Genomic DNA, 15,075 nt, shown 5'->3' with positions numbered 1-15,075 from the left:
TTTAAAATCACTCTTTCAGACTTCTTGACTGTCGCTGACCTAAACCCTTCCTTTTTAAATCTTTACCTGTGTTTTTGGCTCAAAAAAAAATCTTTGCTTTTGTTTTTTCACTTTTTCAAAAAACAAAAATTTACGAAATGGGGAGTTCATATCCCTCCCAATCTATGATCCCTTCAAAAAATTTGAGAAGAAAAAGAAAAGGATTTGTAAAATTTTGAAAGGAAAATGACGCGGACGGTCCCTGAACTTTAGTTCAATATGCAATGTGATCCCTGAACTTTTAATTTGTTCAATGTTGCACTTGAACTTTTTGTACATGTTTAATCTAGTCCTAAAACTATATGAAAATATTCAGTGTAATCCTTCCATTAATTCAAGTTCAAAGATTACATTGAACATTTTCATGCAATTCAAAAAATACATTGAACATGTACCAAAAAAGTTCATGAACCATATTGAACATATTAGGCTAGAGTTCAAGGACTACATTGAACAGATTAAAAGTTCATGGACCATATTACACATTTGATAAAAATTCAAGGACTGTTTGTATTATTATACCAATTATAAAACTGCTTCATCTATATATATATTTGATTCAACTTTTAATATTAAATTGTCAATTTTTGTTTAGTTGTTTGCTCATTGCAAACGGTTCCAACAAAATTACCAACTTCTATCTACTGAAATTCAAGGCGTTGAAGTTACCAACTTTATAGAAATCAAATTACCAACTTTTCCATCGAGTTTCCGCTTGTATTCATGTTACAACTCTTAGTTGACTCGATTTTAGCCAAAAAAAAAAAACTCTTAGTTGACTCGTTTACTAACACTTATTTGGTCAAATTTCAATTACCAAACTTTTTATATAATTTACTCACTTTTATTGAAATTATGAAATCACTAATTTCTTTTTTTTTTCCGTTAAAATATCTCTCTCATTAAACGGATGACATTCAGAATTAGGACACGGATTTGTGTGAAGACAAACATTTTCAACGAGTTGCGCACAGATTTACGATTTATCCGTTAAACGAAGCTAGAATTTCTGAGTATATAAAAGCATAACAAATAAATGGTTTTATATTTATATATATTTCACTTTTTTTTCAGGTAAGACAAATACAAACTCATTACAAGAAAATAAACCGATTACATGCATCATCGTCCCCATCATGCACACTAATCCTTAAGACCAATGCACACACTCTTTCTCGATCGCAACACCTATTGATCATCTTCCTTTGCTTATATCTTCATCATGCGGACTCTGCAAGATCCCGCGGATGCAGATTGACGCGAAGCCCGTTCTTCATGAACAGCGTGAGCGACATCTTCTGCTCCACGCGGTGACCCGGCACCAGCGACAGCCGGTAGCGGAGGAGCACCGCCGACGCCACGGACTTCATCTGGAGGTAGGCCAGGTCCTTCCCCAAGCAGGTCCTCGGCCCCGCGTTGAAGGCCACGAACTTGTACCCGTCTTTCGGCATCTCAAACTGGCCCTCGCTCTCCGAGAGCCATCGCTCCGGCCTGAACTCCATGCAGTCCTCGCCCCATATCGACTTCGTCCTCCCCACAGAGTATATCGAGTACGTGACCGTCGATCCGGCCGGCACGTGGGTCCCGTCGGGCAGGACGTCGTCCGCGACCACGTACTTGAAGTCCTCCGGCACCGAGGGGTATAGGCGCAGCGTCTCGGCGAGCGCCGCCTTGAGATAGACCAGCCTGTCGGCCTCGTCGAACACCAGCGGCGATTCCAGCCATTTCATGTGATCGTCGCCGCGGGTGTCCTTGAGGACCCTTGCTATCTCGTGCACGATCTTCCGCTCGACTCGCGGGTCGTTCATGACGAGCCAGAAAAACCAGCTCAGTGCAACGGATGACGTGTCGCGCCCCGCGAGGACGAAGTTCAACGCGATCCGCTGGAGGACGGAGCTTTGGAAGAGGTTGCCATCGACGTCCCGCTTTTTCAGGAAGCGCGAAAGGAGGTCGTCAGAGGGAGTCGCTTTGCGCGCGTTGATGGCATCGTTCATGTAGTTCTCGACGACCTGGAGGCTCTTCTTTAACCGCTGCTCCGCTCCGACACCGAATATCTTCTTGAGCCTCCATAGAAAACCGGGATAGAGCAGGCGCTGAAGGGTGGCTTCGGTAGCCGTGTCGAAAGCCATAGCGAAAGGGTTTTCTGGTAACTCCGGCGAGAGGGTCTCCGGGTCTTTCCCGAATGTGAGCCCGCAGATGTTGTCGAACGTCAAGCGAAGCAAGAGGTCTTGCAAGTCGACAGGGATGCGCTCGCTCGCGGCCTTGTCGAGGATCTTCCAGAACCGGTTCTTGATAGTCCGGTTCACCCACCGGTCCATGGCCTGCCTCAGCGTCCGGGTCGTGAACTCGAGGGCCGCCGTCTTGCGCTGCAGGAGCCAAGTCTCGCCGTCGCTGTTGAAAATCCCCTGGCCGAGCAGGTCGTGGAAGGCAGTCTGCCACGTGGGGCCCTTAGGGTAGTTGTCGAACCGCGTCCGAAGCACATGCTCGATGTTCTTCGGGTGGCACGTGACGGTGTAGAACCCTTGCTTGCGGGCCAAGAAAGGGAGGGCGATGGTGCACGTCTGGTAGGTGGCGGCGCCGCCGGTGGCCCGGAGGTGGCCGGCGATCCAGTCGTGGAGCCTCCTCCGGTTCGCAAAGAGGGCCGGCAGGCTGCCCACGACCGGCCACGCCTTTGGGCCGGTGAGTTTCCTGACCAAGAGATAGAACCAAATCAGGTAGGCACAAGTAAGTGCTGCCAAGTTGAAGAGGAGGAATGATGTTTCCATGGTGTGGTGTGTGGACCGAGGGTCACTAGTGAATACGAGAGAGAAGGTGTTGAGTTGTTGTCAATATATCGTTGGGATATACGTGAGGAAGATGTAGGAGGAGTTGTTAGGAAAAATCTTTTGAGTCGCAGGGGTTGATAGGAACCAAGTGAAAGCAGTGAATGCAAGAAAGCTTCCCTGAAAATTTTTATGGGGTTTGAGTCATGCACGGAGTCGCCTGAGTAGTTGCAAGGGTACATCGTGAAATTAGGGTCATTTATGTATTTTTTTAATTGAGTTGATGGAGTGTGATTTTGGTGCATCAACTCATAAATAGTGAAATTTTGCGCACCATTAGGGTTGCCACCAATATTTGCAGTTACATGGCAGCTGCGAATGATTGGAACTGAGAAGTCAATTAGAGAAAAATTTAGCTTTGAGAACACATACAATATAAAATGCCACATAGACGCCCCTTTTTTTAATCTTAAACTTGTTCGTAACTTATCACGTTATCTAGCAAATAAATACGATGAAATAGTTTTGGTATCTAGTGTTTGTTTATCGAAGCGATAATAAAATTGGTCATTCGACAGCTTCAGCCTATATAAGCAATTCACATGTCACCGTAAATTCGGAGTTGTACGACTTTCATGCGTGATTAAAAGGAATATATACAGAGAGAGAGACATGGGAAAACGTTAGAATGTGTTTAGCACATTGCTAATGTGAAAAATATGGTCAGACATCAATGTCACTTTGAAATCACCTCACGCTCTTTGTTATTACTTATTAGCCGAATCCACCTTTTCTTTTTTTGGGGAGGTAAAGCAGTATGCTCACCCGAACGGGATTGGGGAGTCTATCATTTAGACTCCAGCTTCATACTGCTCTTCCTTCTTCTTCCTCCTCCTTTTTTTATCTTTCCGCGCTGTTGCTGTTTACCTATAGCAGTCATTTTCACAATTGTTAAGATGTCGCTTCAATTGCTTTCTTAGGACACGGGGATTAGATAAATCCAGGGCCTGTGGACACGTAATCTGTGGGTTTGGGTTTCAGATCATCTGTCTAAGCAGCTGCTGCACGAGTAAATGTGGTGTGCAGTGCTAACTTGGCTTGAACCTGTCGACCACCTAATCAAAGGGCCAACAATACACAGCTAAAACCTACAGTGGAAGACTTCTTGCTCCACGTACCCAACAAAATTAAGGGCATCTCTTTTCTTGGCAAGTCTTGCCTCTTTTCTTGGCAAGTCTTGCTGTACAATCTATAGAGAGAGAGAGAGAGAGAGAGAGTTCAGTGGTTAGAGACGGTTCACCGGCAATGGGAAAATGGCGTCAGATGTGAGGGAGAGAACCCAAACGTGCGTGAGAAGGAGAAGAGCAGGAAGCGATCCCAGCAAAAGTCTGCACTGATTTTTCTTTGGGGAAAGTATAAAGAATTAGTAGACCTTTCTTGACCATGTGGACTTGTGATGAGCGATTTTCTAGGAAAATGATTAAGTAACGTCAGGCACACCTTTTTGTGGACGAAACAGGGGGTCATGTTCCACCGGTCTGAAAGAGAAATCTTACAGATCCCCAGTAAGGGGATACTATTCCACCAAAGAAAGGATTGAAGTAGACTCAAAAGTTTTAAATTGCAACTTTTAATATAGTAGATATTATTTTCAAGCCAAAGAAAAGATTTGAGGATATTGTTTTCAAATAAAATAAACTTAATAACTCAAAACAATATTTTCATCCAAATAAAAAAAAACTCAAAACAATAAGAACGTGAATATCAAATATACTTTACACATCCGATTATTTTAGGATTTGAGACCGATGAACACATAACCATGGATAAAGGTTTATTTACTCTCTGTTTCTTTTATTGCAAAAAAAAATAAGAGATATTTGTTGACGTCGAATTTTAGTTGGTATCCATTAATATATATACATATTATAAATATATACACGTTATATATATAAATTCAAGATCTAATTTGCAATGAAAGAAGAATCGTGGATTTTCTATCATTAGCGGTACTTTTTGTTATTTTGTTTTGAAATAAAATACTTTAATATAAATTGACTTTTTATCTATATGACATGATATAGGGTCATGTGTGACATGGTCACGTGAATCTTCTCAATGAATCAAAAGTTGGAGCTATATTAGGTAAGATTTGTATGGAATTCGATCAAATTTTTTTTAGCTCCAGCTTTGACTTATGTGATCCTAAGATTGATATCGTAATGTTTTAGGTGCTTGCACATCTTCATCTACTAGATTTGAATGAATGGGGTTATTTTTTTGTCATCTAAATTATTATTCATATTTTGATATTTTCTTTAATTCATCTGTTTTTATGCATAATCAATATCACTAGTCTTTGATTTTTTCTAGAGCAATTTGTTTGAGCAAAAAGAATGAGGAGTCATTTCATTTGCGCGACGATTTCGTTATCAGTTGTAAAGCCAACATTTTAAGTATTGTTTTCATCTTTAAAATATAATAGATTATACTAGCTATTTTTAGTTAGTAAAAATATTTTACTTGTGATTATCTATATTTCGGTATTTAATTTATTTTTTCATTCTTCATATTAAAAAAAAAAAGTTACACTACCTAGGATTTGTGAGATTTCCCTTTCAAATTAGTGCTTCTTGGGCCTTTTTAAATCCTCTAATCTAACTAAGTTAAGTTAAGAAATAGGAAGCCATGAAAAGTAAAATAAAAAATTGGAACCGCTGGAGCCAGTCTCCCCGTTTCGGCCAGTTCTCCCCGTTTCGGCCACCTTTTATGTCTCCTCTTTTTTTCTTTTTCATTGCCAAGACTCTTTCGCCTTCCCTCCTCCTTCTCCCTTCAACTTTTCCTTTTTTTTTTTGTCTTTTCGCGTGGCCACGATGGCTCGCTTTTTATAAGTACCGGGGAAGATGATTGAATGCAGCTAAGGCATCCTAACAAAACGATAGATTTGTTGATCTTTTTAGGTGGACTCAATGACCATAGATCGAACCTATCCAATGTTTACTTCCGTCGTGGATAATGTATTTGGGTTCAATGACCAAGCCATGCGAGATAAATGTCTCATGCATGGTTCTCGATCCAATCTCTCAGTCCCTGTGAAAAGGAATGACCACTCGGTGATAAAGAAGATAGAGGTGTAGAGCTTCTACATCAGTTGATTTAGACCTCCACTTTGTTTCACGCACAAACTGACTTCCGAATAACTAAATATAGATACTGGAATATTTTCTTAATAATGAAATGACCAATACCCATTCCATCCCAATCAGCCCCTCTCACGGTGGACGCACGGATAAATAAACCGATCCGGGCTGATTCATCGGATTATGATATTGTGGGACAGCTCGTGATTCATATCATATATGGCCGGACTCCGAAGCAGAGCTCTCACAACCATGGCAATGCTCTGGGGCTAGTCGTGGCCCTCGTGAGCACGAGGCCCACATGGCATGGGTTGTGGCGTCCATGAGCTTGACACCTGCCACGATGCACAAGTAGAGACAAGGGCATAGGGAGAGGCGTGAAGGGCAGCTCGGGCGTCGACGGTAGCTCAGGCTACTGCATGGAGGCCGGCCTCGAGGCAGCAACTCAACGGTACGTGATGTCTTGAGCTATGTATGAGAGAGAGAGAGATTCTTAAAAAAAAAAATAAGAGCAAACAATCCCATTTGGTGCAATCGTAGACCAATATCTTGAATCAACAAATCAGAGCCAGCGGCTCCAGCAGCAGCTAGTTTTAGTCCTTTCATAAATCAACCAGCAAAATTAGCTACTCTTTCCAAAAAAAAAAAGTCGAGCTATGCTCACTCGTCGCTCGGACAGAATCCTAAAACTTCGGCTTGCGCCTGTCTTTACTTATTTCAATCGAATTAGTTTTTGGGCCCAAAAAAATTGCAATCCATAAACTTCACATAAGCAGCTAGATCTCCCGGGCTTTTGCCCTTCACATAAGCAGTTAGATCTTCCGGACTTTTGGGCAAAAGCCTAGTCCCCCCGTAACAAAAGCACTACAAAAAAAAACTCTGATCCACTCAAGTTATCACCAATTCAATGAAAATGTTTCGCCAAAGATGATTTAGCTGGTGGATCGATCACGATGATCATGTAGACAATATATACCAAACCACAAAACATAAAGAATATGGAAGTCTAGAATTTGGATTAACATTCAAAAGGAGAGACAGAAAAACTTGGATTGGTTCTCGGTTAACTGGTCCGACTGTTGATCAATTTAGGAAGCACAAGATCGTATTATTGATGTGTTCCCTTCTTTTGCAGTCCATACCGAACCTTAGCAAGTACATCTCTGCAATCTCAGCTCCCCCTCCTTACTCCACACACAATCTAGGCTAGGTTCAAACAGTAGCCCAATTACCAGGCATTCGACCAACAGAGCATGGCAATAAAAGCTTCTTCCAAACCTGGGAAGAGAAGCTGCAGGCCAAAAACGATGATCTCGGTTTTCATCAGCCTGAATACATAAGAAGCACACGGGAGATGTAGCCGAGGTCGATGCCCAAGCATCAATGCTGTCCAAAGTTGGAAGCCTATTCAAGAGAGCCATCCGGGAAACCACAGCAAACTTAGGTACATTAGGGAAGAACCAGATCAACCTATGCCAGTCCACTTAAATACCTTTCTATCTCACAAGATTCCAAGCAGTAGCAGAATGCAAAGTGCCACAGTTAGAAACAGTACACAATACTCCATTATCAATAACAGAGCTAGGAGTCAAAGGGCCACATAGAGCAGCTTGGATAGCTACCAAATCATCCCATCTAACATCAAACCAATGCCAGTCACTGCCTTGAATAATCTCAGCTACTTTTAGCATTAGAAGGTAGAGCGTCACGTCGTAAAGAACTCTTCAAGAATAAGCCTCCAACAAGACACCGCGAGGTGTGCCAATTGTCATTCCACAAGTATGTCGACTTACCATTCCAATGAAGTGTACAATACGAGGTTTCAGCACATTCGCGAGCTTTTCTTGACTCCCTCCATGCAGTAGCAGAGTTCGTTCCGGCTTTATTAGCCCAGAAACTATCCTGACTGGAAGGATAACTGCAGAGCCAGCGTTCCAAAGAGAACCAGACTTTAACTATAGCTTCCATGCATATTTCAATCTACAAGCAATATCTCAAAGATCAAATTTCCTAATGCCAGCCAGGTACACCTTCCTGCTTAGGAGGGCGCATTTGGTCCCAGCTGACTCTAGCACCTCCGGCATCACCCAAAAGAAAAGAAGTCGTCTTTCCCTAACAAAATGTGTGGATAGATGACGACAGGCGAATAGAGAGAATGGGGATGGATCCCATTTCCGAGTGCTGGAAATCAAGCTTGATGAATGTTGCGGATGGCTGCATTGATGCTCTTGCAATCGAAATCCATTATCTTCATCCAGTTCTCGAAGTCCCCAATTTCCTGTGCCGCGAATATTACTAACAACATATCAAGACATGTTCGTTCGCTTTAGTTTGGTAAAGCAATCTAAACTTGCCAAGGGCATGAAAAGACCTTGATGGCGGAGTTAAGAGGACGAGTGGAGGCGAGCCAGTGATCGGTCTGCTTCGCGAAGCGGGAGACGGTGGCGGCCAAAGCTCGAGTCTCGAGCTCGATGCGCTTCTGGTTGACGAAGGCATCCTCCACCCCTCCGTTCACCGCCTCCACCAGCAGATCCGACGCCGCCACCGCGCTCCTGATCGCGTCTCTCTTGGCTTTCTCAGCGCGGTCTCGGAGGGCGACCGACCGGCGGTGGTGATGGTGGGTTAGGCCGACCAGAGAGGCTTCCAAGCCGCCGCCGCCGCCGCCGACGGGATGGCTATCGGCCGGAGATTTCTCCGATTCGGAGGGAGACAACACGCGCGTCCGACCAAGTGGCAGCTGCGGTGAATTCATTCTGTCCCCCTCTCTCTCTGTGCGCGTCGCACCATCTCGCTTTCTTGTGTTGGGTGGTGGGTGGGTTGGGCTTGGTGTGGGCAGTCGGGGCAGTCCACTTCCAAGTGTTAAGGCCCAAACAATGAGAAAATATTAGGTGAGTTGAATATGCCACGTGGGATGGTATAACACTCCATCCAATAAATGCCACGTGGCAAGGTGGGTCCCACTATAAACTTTTACTCTCTCCCATCTGTCTCTCTCTTCTCCGTTACTTCTCTCCTGCACATTATCTCCCGGCCGTTAACCTCTCCGTCTCACCCACTTTTCACCATCTTCTTCTTCTTCTGGTACACATACCAGAAGCACACCACCGCCATTATGGACACACAATGCAGAAGTAGAACTTCATTTTTGTTTCTTCTTTTATTTTTGGGGCCATAATCTCTGCATTGTGGCCGCGAGCGACGAGCGGCCATGGCTCCAGATCTGGCCAAACTTCCAGATCGAGCCGTCCCGTCCGGCGTTGCTCGATGCCAACGACGACCATGAACATGGATGAGCGTCGTCCATGGCTGGCCGCGAGCGTCGTCCATGGTGGATGGGAAAGATGGATACCCAAGGAAAAAAATAGCATGCCCGAATGATGCAGACAACGGCCATGGATGAGCGTCGGCGTGCTCGTGAGCGGTCGTCAATGGTTGGCTGGTGACACTGCAATTCAAGCGCGAGCGTCGTCCATGGTCTTGAAACAAAATCAGAAAAATTTATAAAAATTCGAAAAAATATTAAAATATTATTAAAAATTATTTATGAACGCTGCAATCTGACCGGTGGGCCCTGTCGCCACGTGTCATCAGTCGAATGTTTCAAGCATCCGGGAGGTAACTCACCTAATTTCCCAACCAAAATAAAAAAGACAATTGTCATAAATCATACTCAATTGCCAAAATGTGACAAGATTTATCGGTCAATTGACAAAATCGAGAGGTTTAAAACCGAATTGACAAAAATGTAATAAGCTTATTTGAACAATTTTTCCAAAAACTATGCCGTTTCAAGATGGGCACAATTTCCTTTTAGAACAGATGGCGACTGTGCCCGTTTCATTGGCTATGACAAATGCATTGTTTCTAGTAGGACACAATTTCCTTTTAGAACAGATGGCGACTGTGCCCGTTTCATTGGCTATGACAAATGCATTGTTTCTAGTAGGAGTGATCGGTTCCCGGACCAGTTCAAGGTGGAATCATCTTCTTTGATTTTCTTTCTTAGCAGCTGTGTAAGGATTGACACCAATCACGGAATCACCTCTTCTTCCCCTTCTTATCTTTTATACGCTGATTCTCTTAAGCTCAGAATTTGACTGTCTATTAGCCAAGATCTCAGTTATACACTCGTCTCTAATACAATGAGTAATTGGTCCGAACTCGGACATTGTGGATGCACGCGAAGATTTAGGCACATGCGTAATAGCAGCTGCATCGATCTTTTGCAGAAAGCTTGGATGAAGAGAAAAAAAAATCAGCTATAGCTGCACAAGGATCTTCTCCAATGACAGACAAAGCACAGAAGTATAGACGGAAACAGAAGAGCTATCAGGTCCTGAGACTCTATCCCCATTCAAGGGGAAAGATCACCGATACTTCGGCCATCTTTTTTCTCAAGTAACTCAGAAATATCGTCTGCTGTTGTAATAGCTGCCGATATAGAGGCTTTTGCAGCCTATCGTTAAGCATGGGGGCTGTTTCAGCCATCTATTTGGTTGATGTACAGAGCAACGCAAAGATATGAAATGGTTGATCGTGCAATGACAAGCCACTACATCATCGACTTCATTTAATTGACAAGCAACAACTAAACTCCTTGTAATTACGGTTTCTCCAGTATTTCTTCGATCTTTAAGAGAGTAGATTGCAGGAGTCTGCTGTGCTACAGACTTCAAGACAGAAGAAAAAAACTACTAAGTAGGCGGTTTCTCTGTCAAACAAATGTATCAGTTCCTCCTAGACTATATCTTTTTGTTACTCTAGGAGAGATTGGAATTCTCCACTTCAATTTTTGTGTGGATTCCTGCACCTTTCTATTTCATGTCCAAGCATAGTGGACGCATATCCTGCTCCAAACACTTTAAACAGCATGACCGAAAGTCCCTTTCTTCCTTGCAGTATTCCACAGCTTTCATTTCATCCCCAGATACGATCACATTGGTAATCTTTACAGGAAGTTCAATCAAAATCGCATGTCAATCTTTCTCCAGAATTCAGTCTGGTTTCTTCAATCTTGGTCCTAAAAGACTAAATACCCCCCTCCCTTCCTGGCGGTAACTCAGTTTTCCCTCCAGAAAATCTAGCTTCAACATAGAATTTTACCAACTATTCCGATCTCGGGTTTTGGCCAAGAACCCACTGTTCATTCTTTCAGTCTTTAGGGATTTTGACAGACAATAAACTTCTATCTTTAAGCCTAAGAAACTCATTGATTTTCCTAAGTAAATATGAAGAAACATTTAATAAAGGCAGCAGGGTTCTACACGCATATTAAAAAAGAGATCAGGGACAAACACAGAATTCTTTTACAACACTGTGTCTCCAATGTCAATCAATTCATATACATCCACAAAGAATTTTCTGCTCCACCAAAAACTGTAAAAGTTCGAAGCAATTTTTAGTAAATACGGAAACAAGAGACTCCTCTCCTTCTAAGGCTCTCTTATTCAATTCTTTCCAAATGGACCAAAAATCTGCAATAGGAATTTCAACGAATAACGAAACCATAACATACAGTGATGTAGGTAAGGGGATTGGTTCGCGTCAAGCTATTAAAACCAAGGCCAAGGTAACCCACATTAAGGCAAGGGGATAAGCCTGGTGACCCCAAGGTTTGTTACAGTTGAAACAGTAAAACTCTCTAAATTAGCACCACAAATCTCAAGCACATCAATCAATCTGCGCATCAATACGAGTGTGCCACAATCACACCTTTCTCCAAACAAGCAATTGGAACTAACCATTTCACATATCACAGAATAGCATCCTAAAGAAAGTGCAGGGCAATAGCATAGTATTTCATTAAAGATGCATACTTTCATCGTGCCTTGGAGCTTCAAGTAGAACAATGTAGGAGAAAACAAAGCCAAACAATATGTAAATAAAGTCGGGTGGCAGCTTCATACAGAATATGACAGCATATACACAAGTATATTACGAGAATCTACATATCAGAGCTTATCTTATTAGCCACATTTACCCTCTTTGTAGAGCTCAAAAACCCCAGGCATCAAGGTGCTTCAACAACCACTTTGGTAATGGCCATAGACGGGAGCATTCCTCACCGCATGATCAGTCTTGTGGGCGTTTCCTTCCTCCAAATTCAACCCTCCCAATGCACTAGCAACATCTTCATAGCGTGGCAAGGGCCTCCGCTCAGACCGTGAAGAATCAAATGGTGCTGCAGGCTCGTTTGGGACAACATTGTCCGAGCTGTGGCTGTTTGACGATGCGGGATAGACAGGAGCTGATGCCCTGTGATTGAAGATCCAGCGTGGCGTAGGAATCATATGCTCACTGCTCAAGGACTCACCAGGAGCCGACGTGATGTGATCGGAAACCCAGCGAGGCGGAGGAATCCGCCGATGCTGCTCTTGCACAGGATAGGAAAAATCGACTGGGGCGGACGGGCAATATGGGGAACTGGAACCGCTGGGCACCTTCAGCTTATGATCGACAGCATAAGAGGAGAAATCAATTGGAGCTGAAGGGACACTTGGAGCTCCATAATTCGAGGCGTGATCAGAGAAAGGCCGCATCGGCGGGGCTTGCGGCGGCGGCGGAGGCCGAGCATAATAATAGTGGCCATAAGAATAGCCAGACCACGGAACCGAGTTATTGAATTGCGAAAAAGCAGGTGGAGTGAAGTAATTACCGCGATCCTCCGGGGCAAAGTCGTGATACCGAGGCGGCGGCGGCGGCGGAGGAGGACGAGGCCGCTCTCGGACGGCGAGCTTCACGCGGAGCTTCCCCTGCGGCCGACCAGAAGGGCGATAGAGGTCGAGCGCGTAAACCCTAGGGGCGTCGCCGTCCGAGTCGATCAGCTGAGAGAGGGCGAACCTCGAAGAGCCGACCAAGGGTTTGGGGGTCTCGGAGGGCTTGGAGTGGAAGACCTCGACGGTGAGGGTCGCGTCGCGCGGCGATGCGGCGGCGGCGGCGGCGGGGGGTGGGAGCGGGATCGTGAGGATCTCGTTCCAGACGGGGCGGGTGGAGCCGGAGTCGTCGGGGCGGGTGGAGAGGCGGAGGTGGGGGTCGTGGTCGAGGGAGAAGGCGGCGTAGGGCTTGAGGTCGCCGTTGCGCCAGTTGACGTTCTTCAGGTGCTTGGCCGATATGACCGTGATCTCGAGGTCGAGAGGTGCGGGGGAGTACATGGCTGGCGGCGGCGGAGGAGGCGGAGGCGGCGGAGGAGGGAGGCGCGTGGGGTGTGGTGGAAGGGCAGGGTGGAGGGATTAGCATTTAATGTAGGGACGGAGGCAATGTTGACGACGCGGGGGTGGAAAACGTAGCCCAATTGCGGAAAGTGGATTTGTCGCTATCTGACACATGTGGGTCCACGATGGCGGAGCAGACGCTTTTTAATTCCTTTTTATTTTATTTTTTTATTTGACGGAAAAAGGAAAAGGAAACGGGTGGATTAGCCTGTTTGAACTTTTATACTCTGCTGGTCCTTACATGGCCTGTTTGGTTCAGTATTTGAATGTTGTTTTGGGGGGCTAAAGTCCTTGAGTAAATATAAAGTTATTTAGCAAATTTTTTGGCAAGTTTTGAGTAGATGCAATTGCATCTCCAAAGCTTTCCAAGGGCCTTTGGCTGAATGGAGCTCATGAGGAGCCTTGGCAAGTTGCATTTTCGGAATGTAATCGGGTACTGTTCATGCTCTTCCCAAGCAGCTGGTCCGATGGCCGGCGACCATCGCCTGGGGGTCGCGTGACCTCAGGCCGCCTCGCCTGAGGTCAGGCGAGGCTGGCCGGCGAGCGACTAGATCTGGTAGTCGGCGGTTGGCCGGCGACCAGATCTGACCGGCGGTGGTGGTTGGTGGCTAGCTTTTTTTTTTTTTTTAAATATCAGCAAAAGTCTTTTACAAATAATTTTTACCAAACGGTATTTAGGGCAAAGTTGCTTTCAAATGTGATTTTAAAATACACATTACCAAACACTACTTGCATTTCGAAAAACCATTTTAGCTCAAAGTAGACATGGCCACGGGCGGTTTGGCCTGAACCGGGACCGGCCCGTTGGCCGGCTGCGGTTGAGACCGGAACAGGCCCGTGGCCTACGGGCCCGGTTCGATTCAAAAAAAAAAAAAAACCCACCTCCTCCCAGTCCTCCCACGCCTCCTCTCCCACTCAGGTGACCGGTCCCTCATCTGTCACTTCCGCTCCACCCTCTCCTCCTCCGTCCACACCCCTCTCGCCACTCCCACCCCCTCTCCGCCGCCCCCTCCGCCTCCCTCCTCCTCATGCCCTCTTGGTCCTCCCACCCTTCCCTCCCTTACATCGGCGTCAAGCTCGTGACCCACTTCCTCGGCAACTCCTCCGCGCCGAACTTGCTTGGGGTCCACGCCGTCTTCGTTCTCTTCGGCTCCCTCACCGGCTAGCCCCTCGCCACCGCGGACGCCACCGTGTTGACCTGTGCATCGTATCGCTGCGACTCGGGTCTCGCCTCCGAGCTCCTCTCGCGGACCGACAGCAAGGTCCTCATCATGGTCGATCCCTCCTTTCCCCCTCTCCCCTACGCCTCCTCTGGTCCTCCCCTTTTCTCCTCCGCCCGCCCCCCGTCTTCCCAGGATCCGACCCTGTAGCCTTCGTCCCGCCCATGGCCGTAGCCGCCGATGCAGACGCCCCCTCCTCCTCCCCCCCTCGCTACCTGCGCCTCCTCCCCTTTTCTCCTCCTCCCCCTCGAATCGGACCAGGAACCGCCCACAGCGGTTCCGGTTCCATTCCTCCCATGGCCACGAACCGGAACCGTGGCCATGTCTAGCTCAAAGGTCTTTGCATTTTGCCAAATACATTTCCCAAAAGCTGAACCAAACAGGCCCATAATCTGACGGAAACTTAATTTTTAGGGAAAAAAGTACTAAAACTTTTCATAAAAGTACAGTTGAGTCCTAAATTCGTTATAAAAGTGTAATTAAATTCTAAAACTTGTTAAATTGGTTCAATCAAGTCTTAAAGTTAACACCGTTAATTTGTTTTACGGAAAATGCTGACATGGCATTTTTAAATGAATTTGTCTCTTATACGTGACATTTTTTTTTCAAATCTTATTTAAATTAAATTAAAAAACTAAAAAGTTTAAAAATTTAGAAAAATGAAAAAAAGAGAGAGAAGGAGCTTTGCCGATGGGGTGCCGCC

The 15,075-nt window shown here is 45.4% G+C and overlaps 3 protein-coding genes across 3 annotated transcripts; all 3 read right to left on the bottom strand.

The window, feature by feature from the left end:
* Positions 1 to 1,065: 1,065 nt before the first annotated feature.
* LOC115683778 (cytochrome P450 86A1-like) lies at positions 1,066 to 3,076 on the bottom strand. Its single transcript, XM_030608385.2, has one exon. It carries the CDS (start codon positions 2,802 to 2,804, stop codon positions 1,260 to 1,262), a length of 1,545 nt encoding a protein of 514 aa, XP_030464245.1. The 5' UTR covers positions 2,805 to 3,076; the 3' UTR covers positions 1,066 to 1,259.
* A 4,288-nt stretch (positions 3,077 to 7,364) lies between these two features.
* Positions 7,365 to 8,706, bottom strand: LOC115683754 (biogenesis of lysosome-related organelles complex 1 subunit 1-like). The gene is made up of 2 exons (XM_030608357.2): positions 8,313 to 8,706; positions 7,365 to 8,219 (listed from the first exon to the last, which is right to left on the bottom strand). Exons 1-2 carry the CDS (start codon positions 8,691 to 8,693, stop codon positions 8,130 to 8,132), a joined length of 471 nt encoding a protein of 156 aa, XP_030464217.1. The 5' UTR covers positions 8,694 to 8,706; the 3' UTR covers positions 7,365 to 8,129.
* A 3,012-nt stretch (positions 8,707 to 11,718) lies between these two features.
* Positions 11,719 to 13,176, bottom strand: LOC115683890 (formin-like protein 20). The gene has a single exon (XM_030608531.2). It carries the CDS (start codon positions 13,090 to 13,092, stop codon positions 11,962 to 11,964), a length of 1,131 nt encoding a protein of 376 aa, XP_030464391.2. The 5' UTR covers positions 13,093 to 13,176; the 3' UTR covers positions 11,719 to 11,961.
* Between the last annotated feature and the right edge of the window lie 1,899 nt (positions 13,177 to 15,075).

This window comes from Syzygium oleosum, unplaced genomic scaffold (assembly GCF_021117445.2).
Source record: "Syzygium oleosum isolate NSW1041296 unplaced genomic scaffold, Sole_v2.1 Sole_v2.03, whole genome shotgun sequence".
Classification (NCBI taxonomy): domain Eukaryota; kingdom Viridiplantae; phylum Streptophyta; class Magnoliopsida; order Myrtales; family Myrtaceae; genus Syzygium; species Syzygium oleosum.
The sequence above is the reverse complement of the archived record's forward strand: the minus strand, read 5'-3'. Positions and strand labels throughout refer to the sequence as shown.

What these genes read in the sequence shown, in the direction of transcription:
- LOC115683778 (XM_030608385.2), bottom strand. Translation starts at nt 2,804, where the DNA reads ATGGAAACATCATTCCTCCTCTTCAACTTGGCAGCACTTACTTGTGCC.
- LOC115683754 (XM_030608357.2), bottom strand. Translation starts at nt 8,693, where the DNA reads ATGAATTCACCGCAGCTGCCACTTGGTCGGACGCGCGTGTTGTCTCCC. An exon ending in CTCTTAACTCCGCCATCAAG is followed by an intron (nt 8,220 to 8,312) that starts GTCTTTTCATGC and finishes TTCGCGGCACAG; the next exon opens with GAAATTGGGGACTTCGAGAA.
- LOC115683890 (XM_030608531.2), bottom strand. Translation starts at nt 13,092, where the DNA reads ATGTACTCCCCCGCACCTCTCGACCTCGAGATCACGGTCATATCGGCC.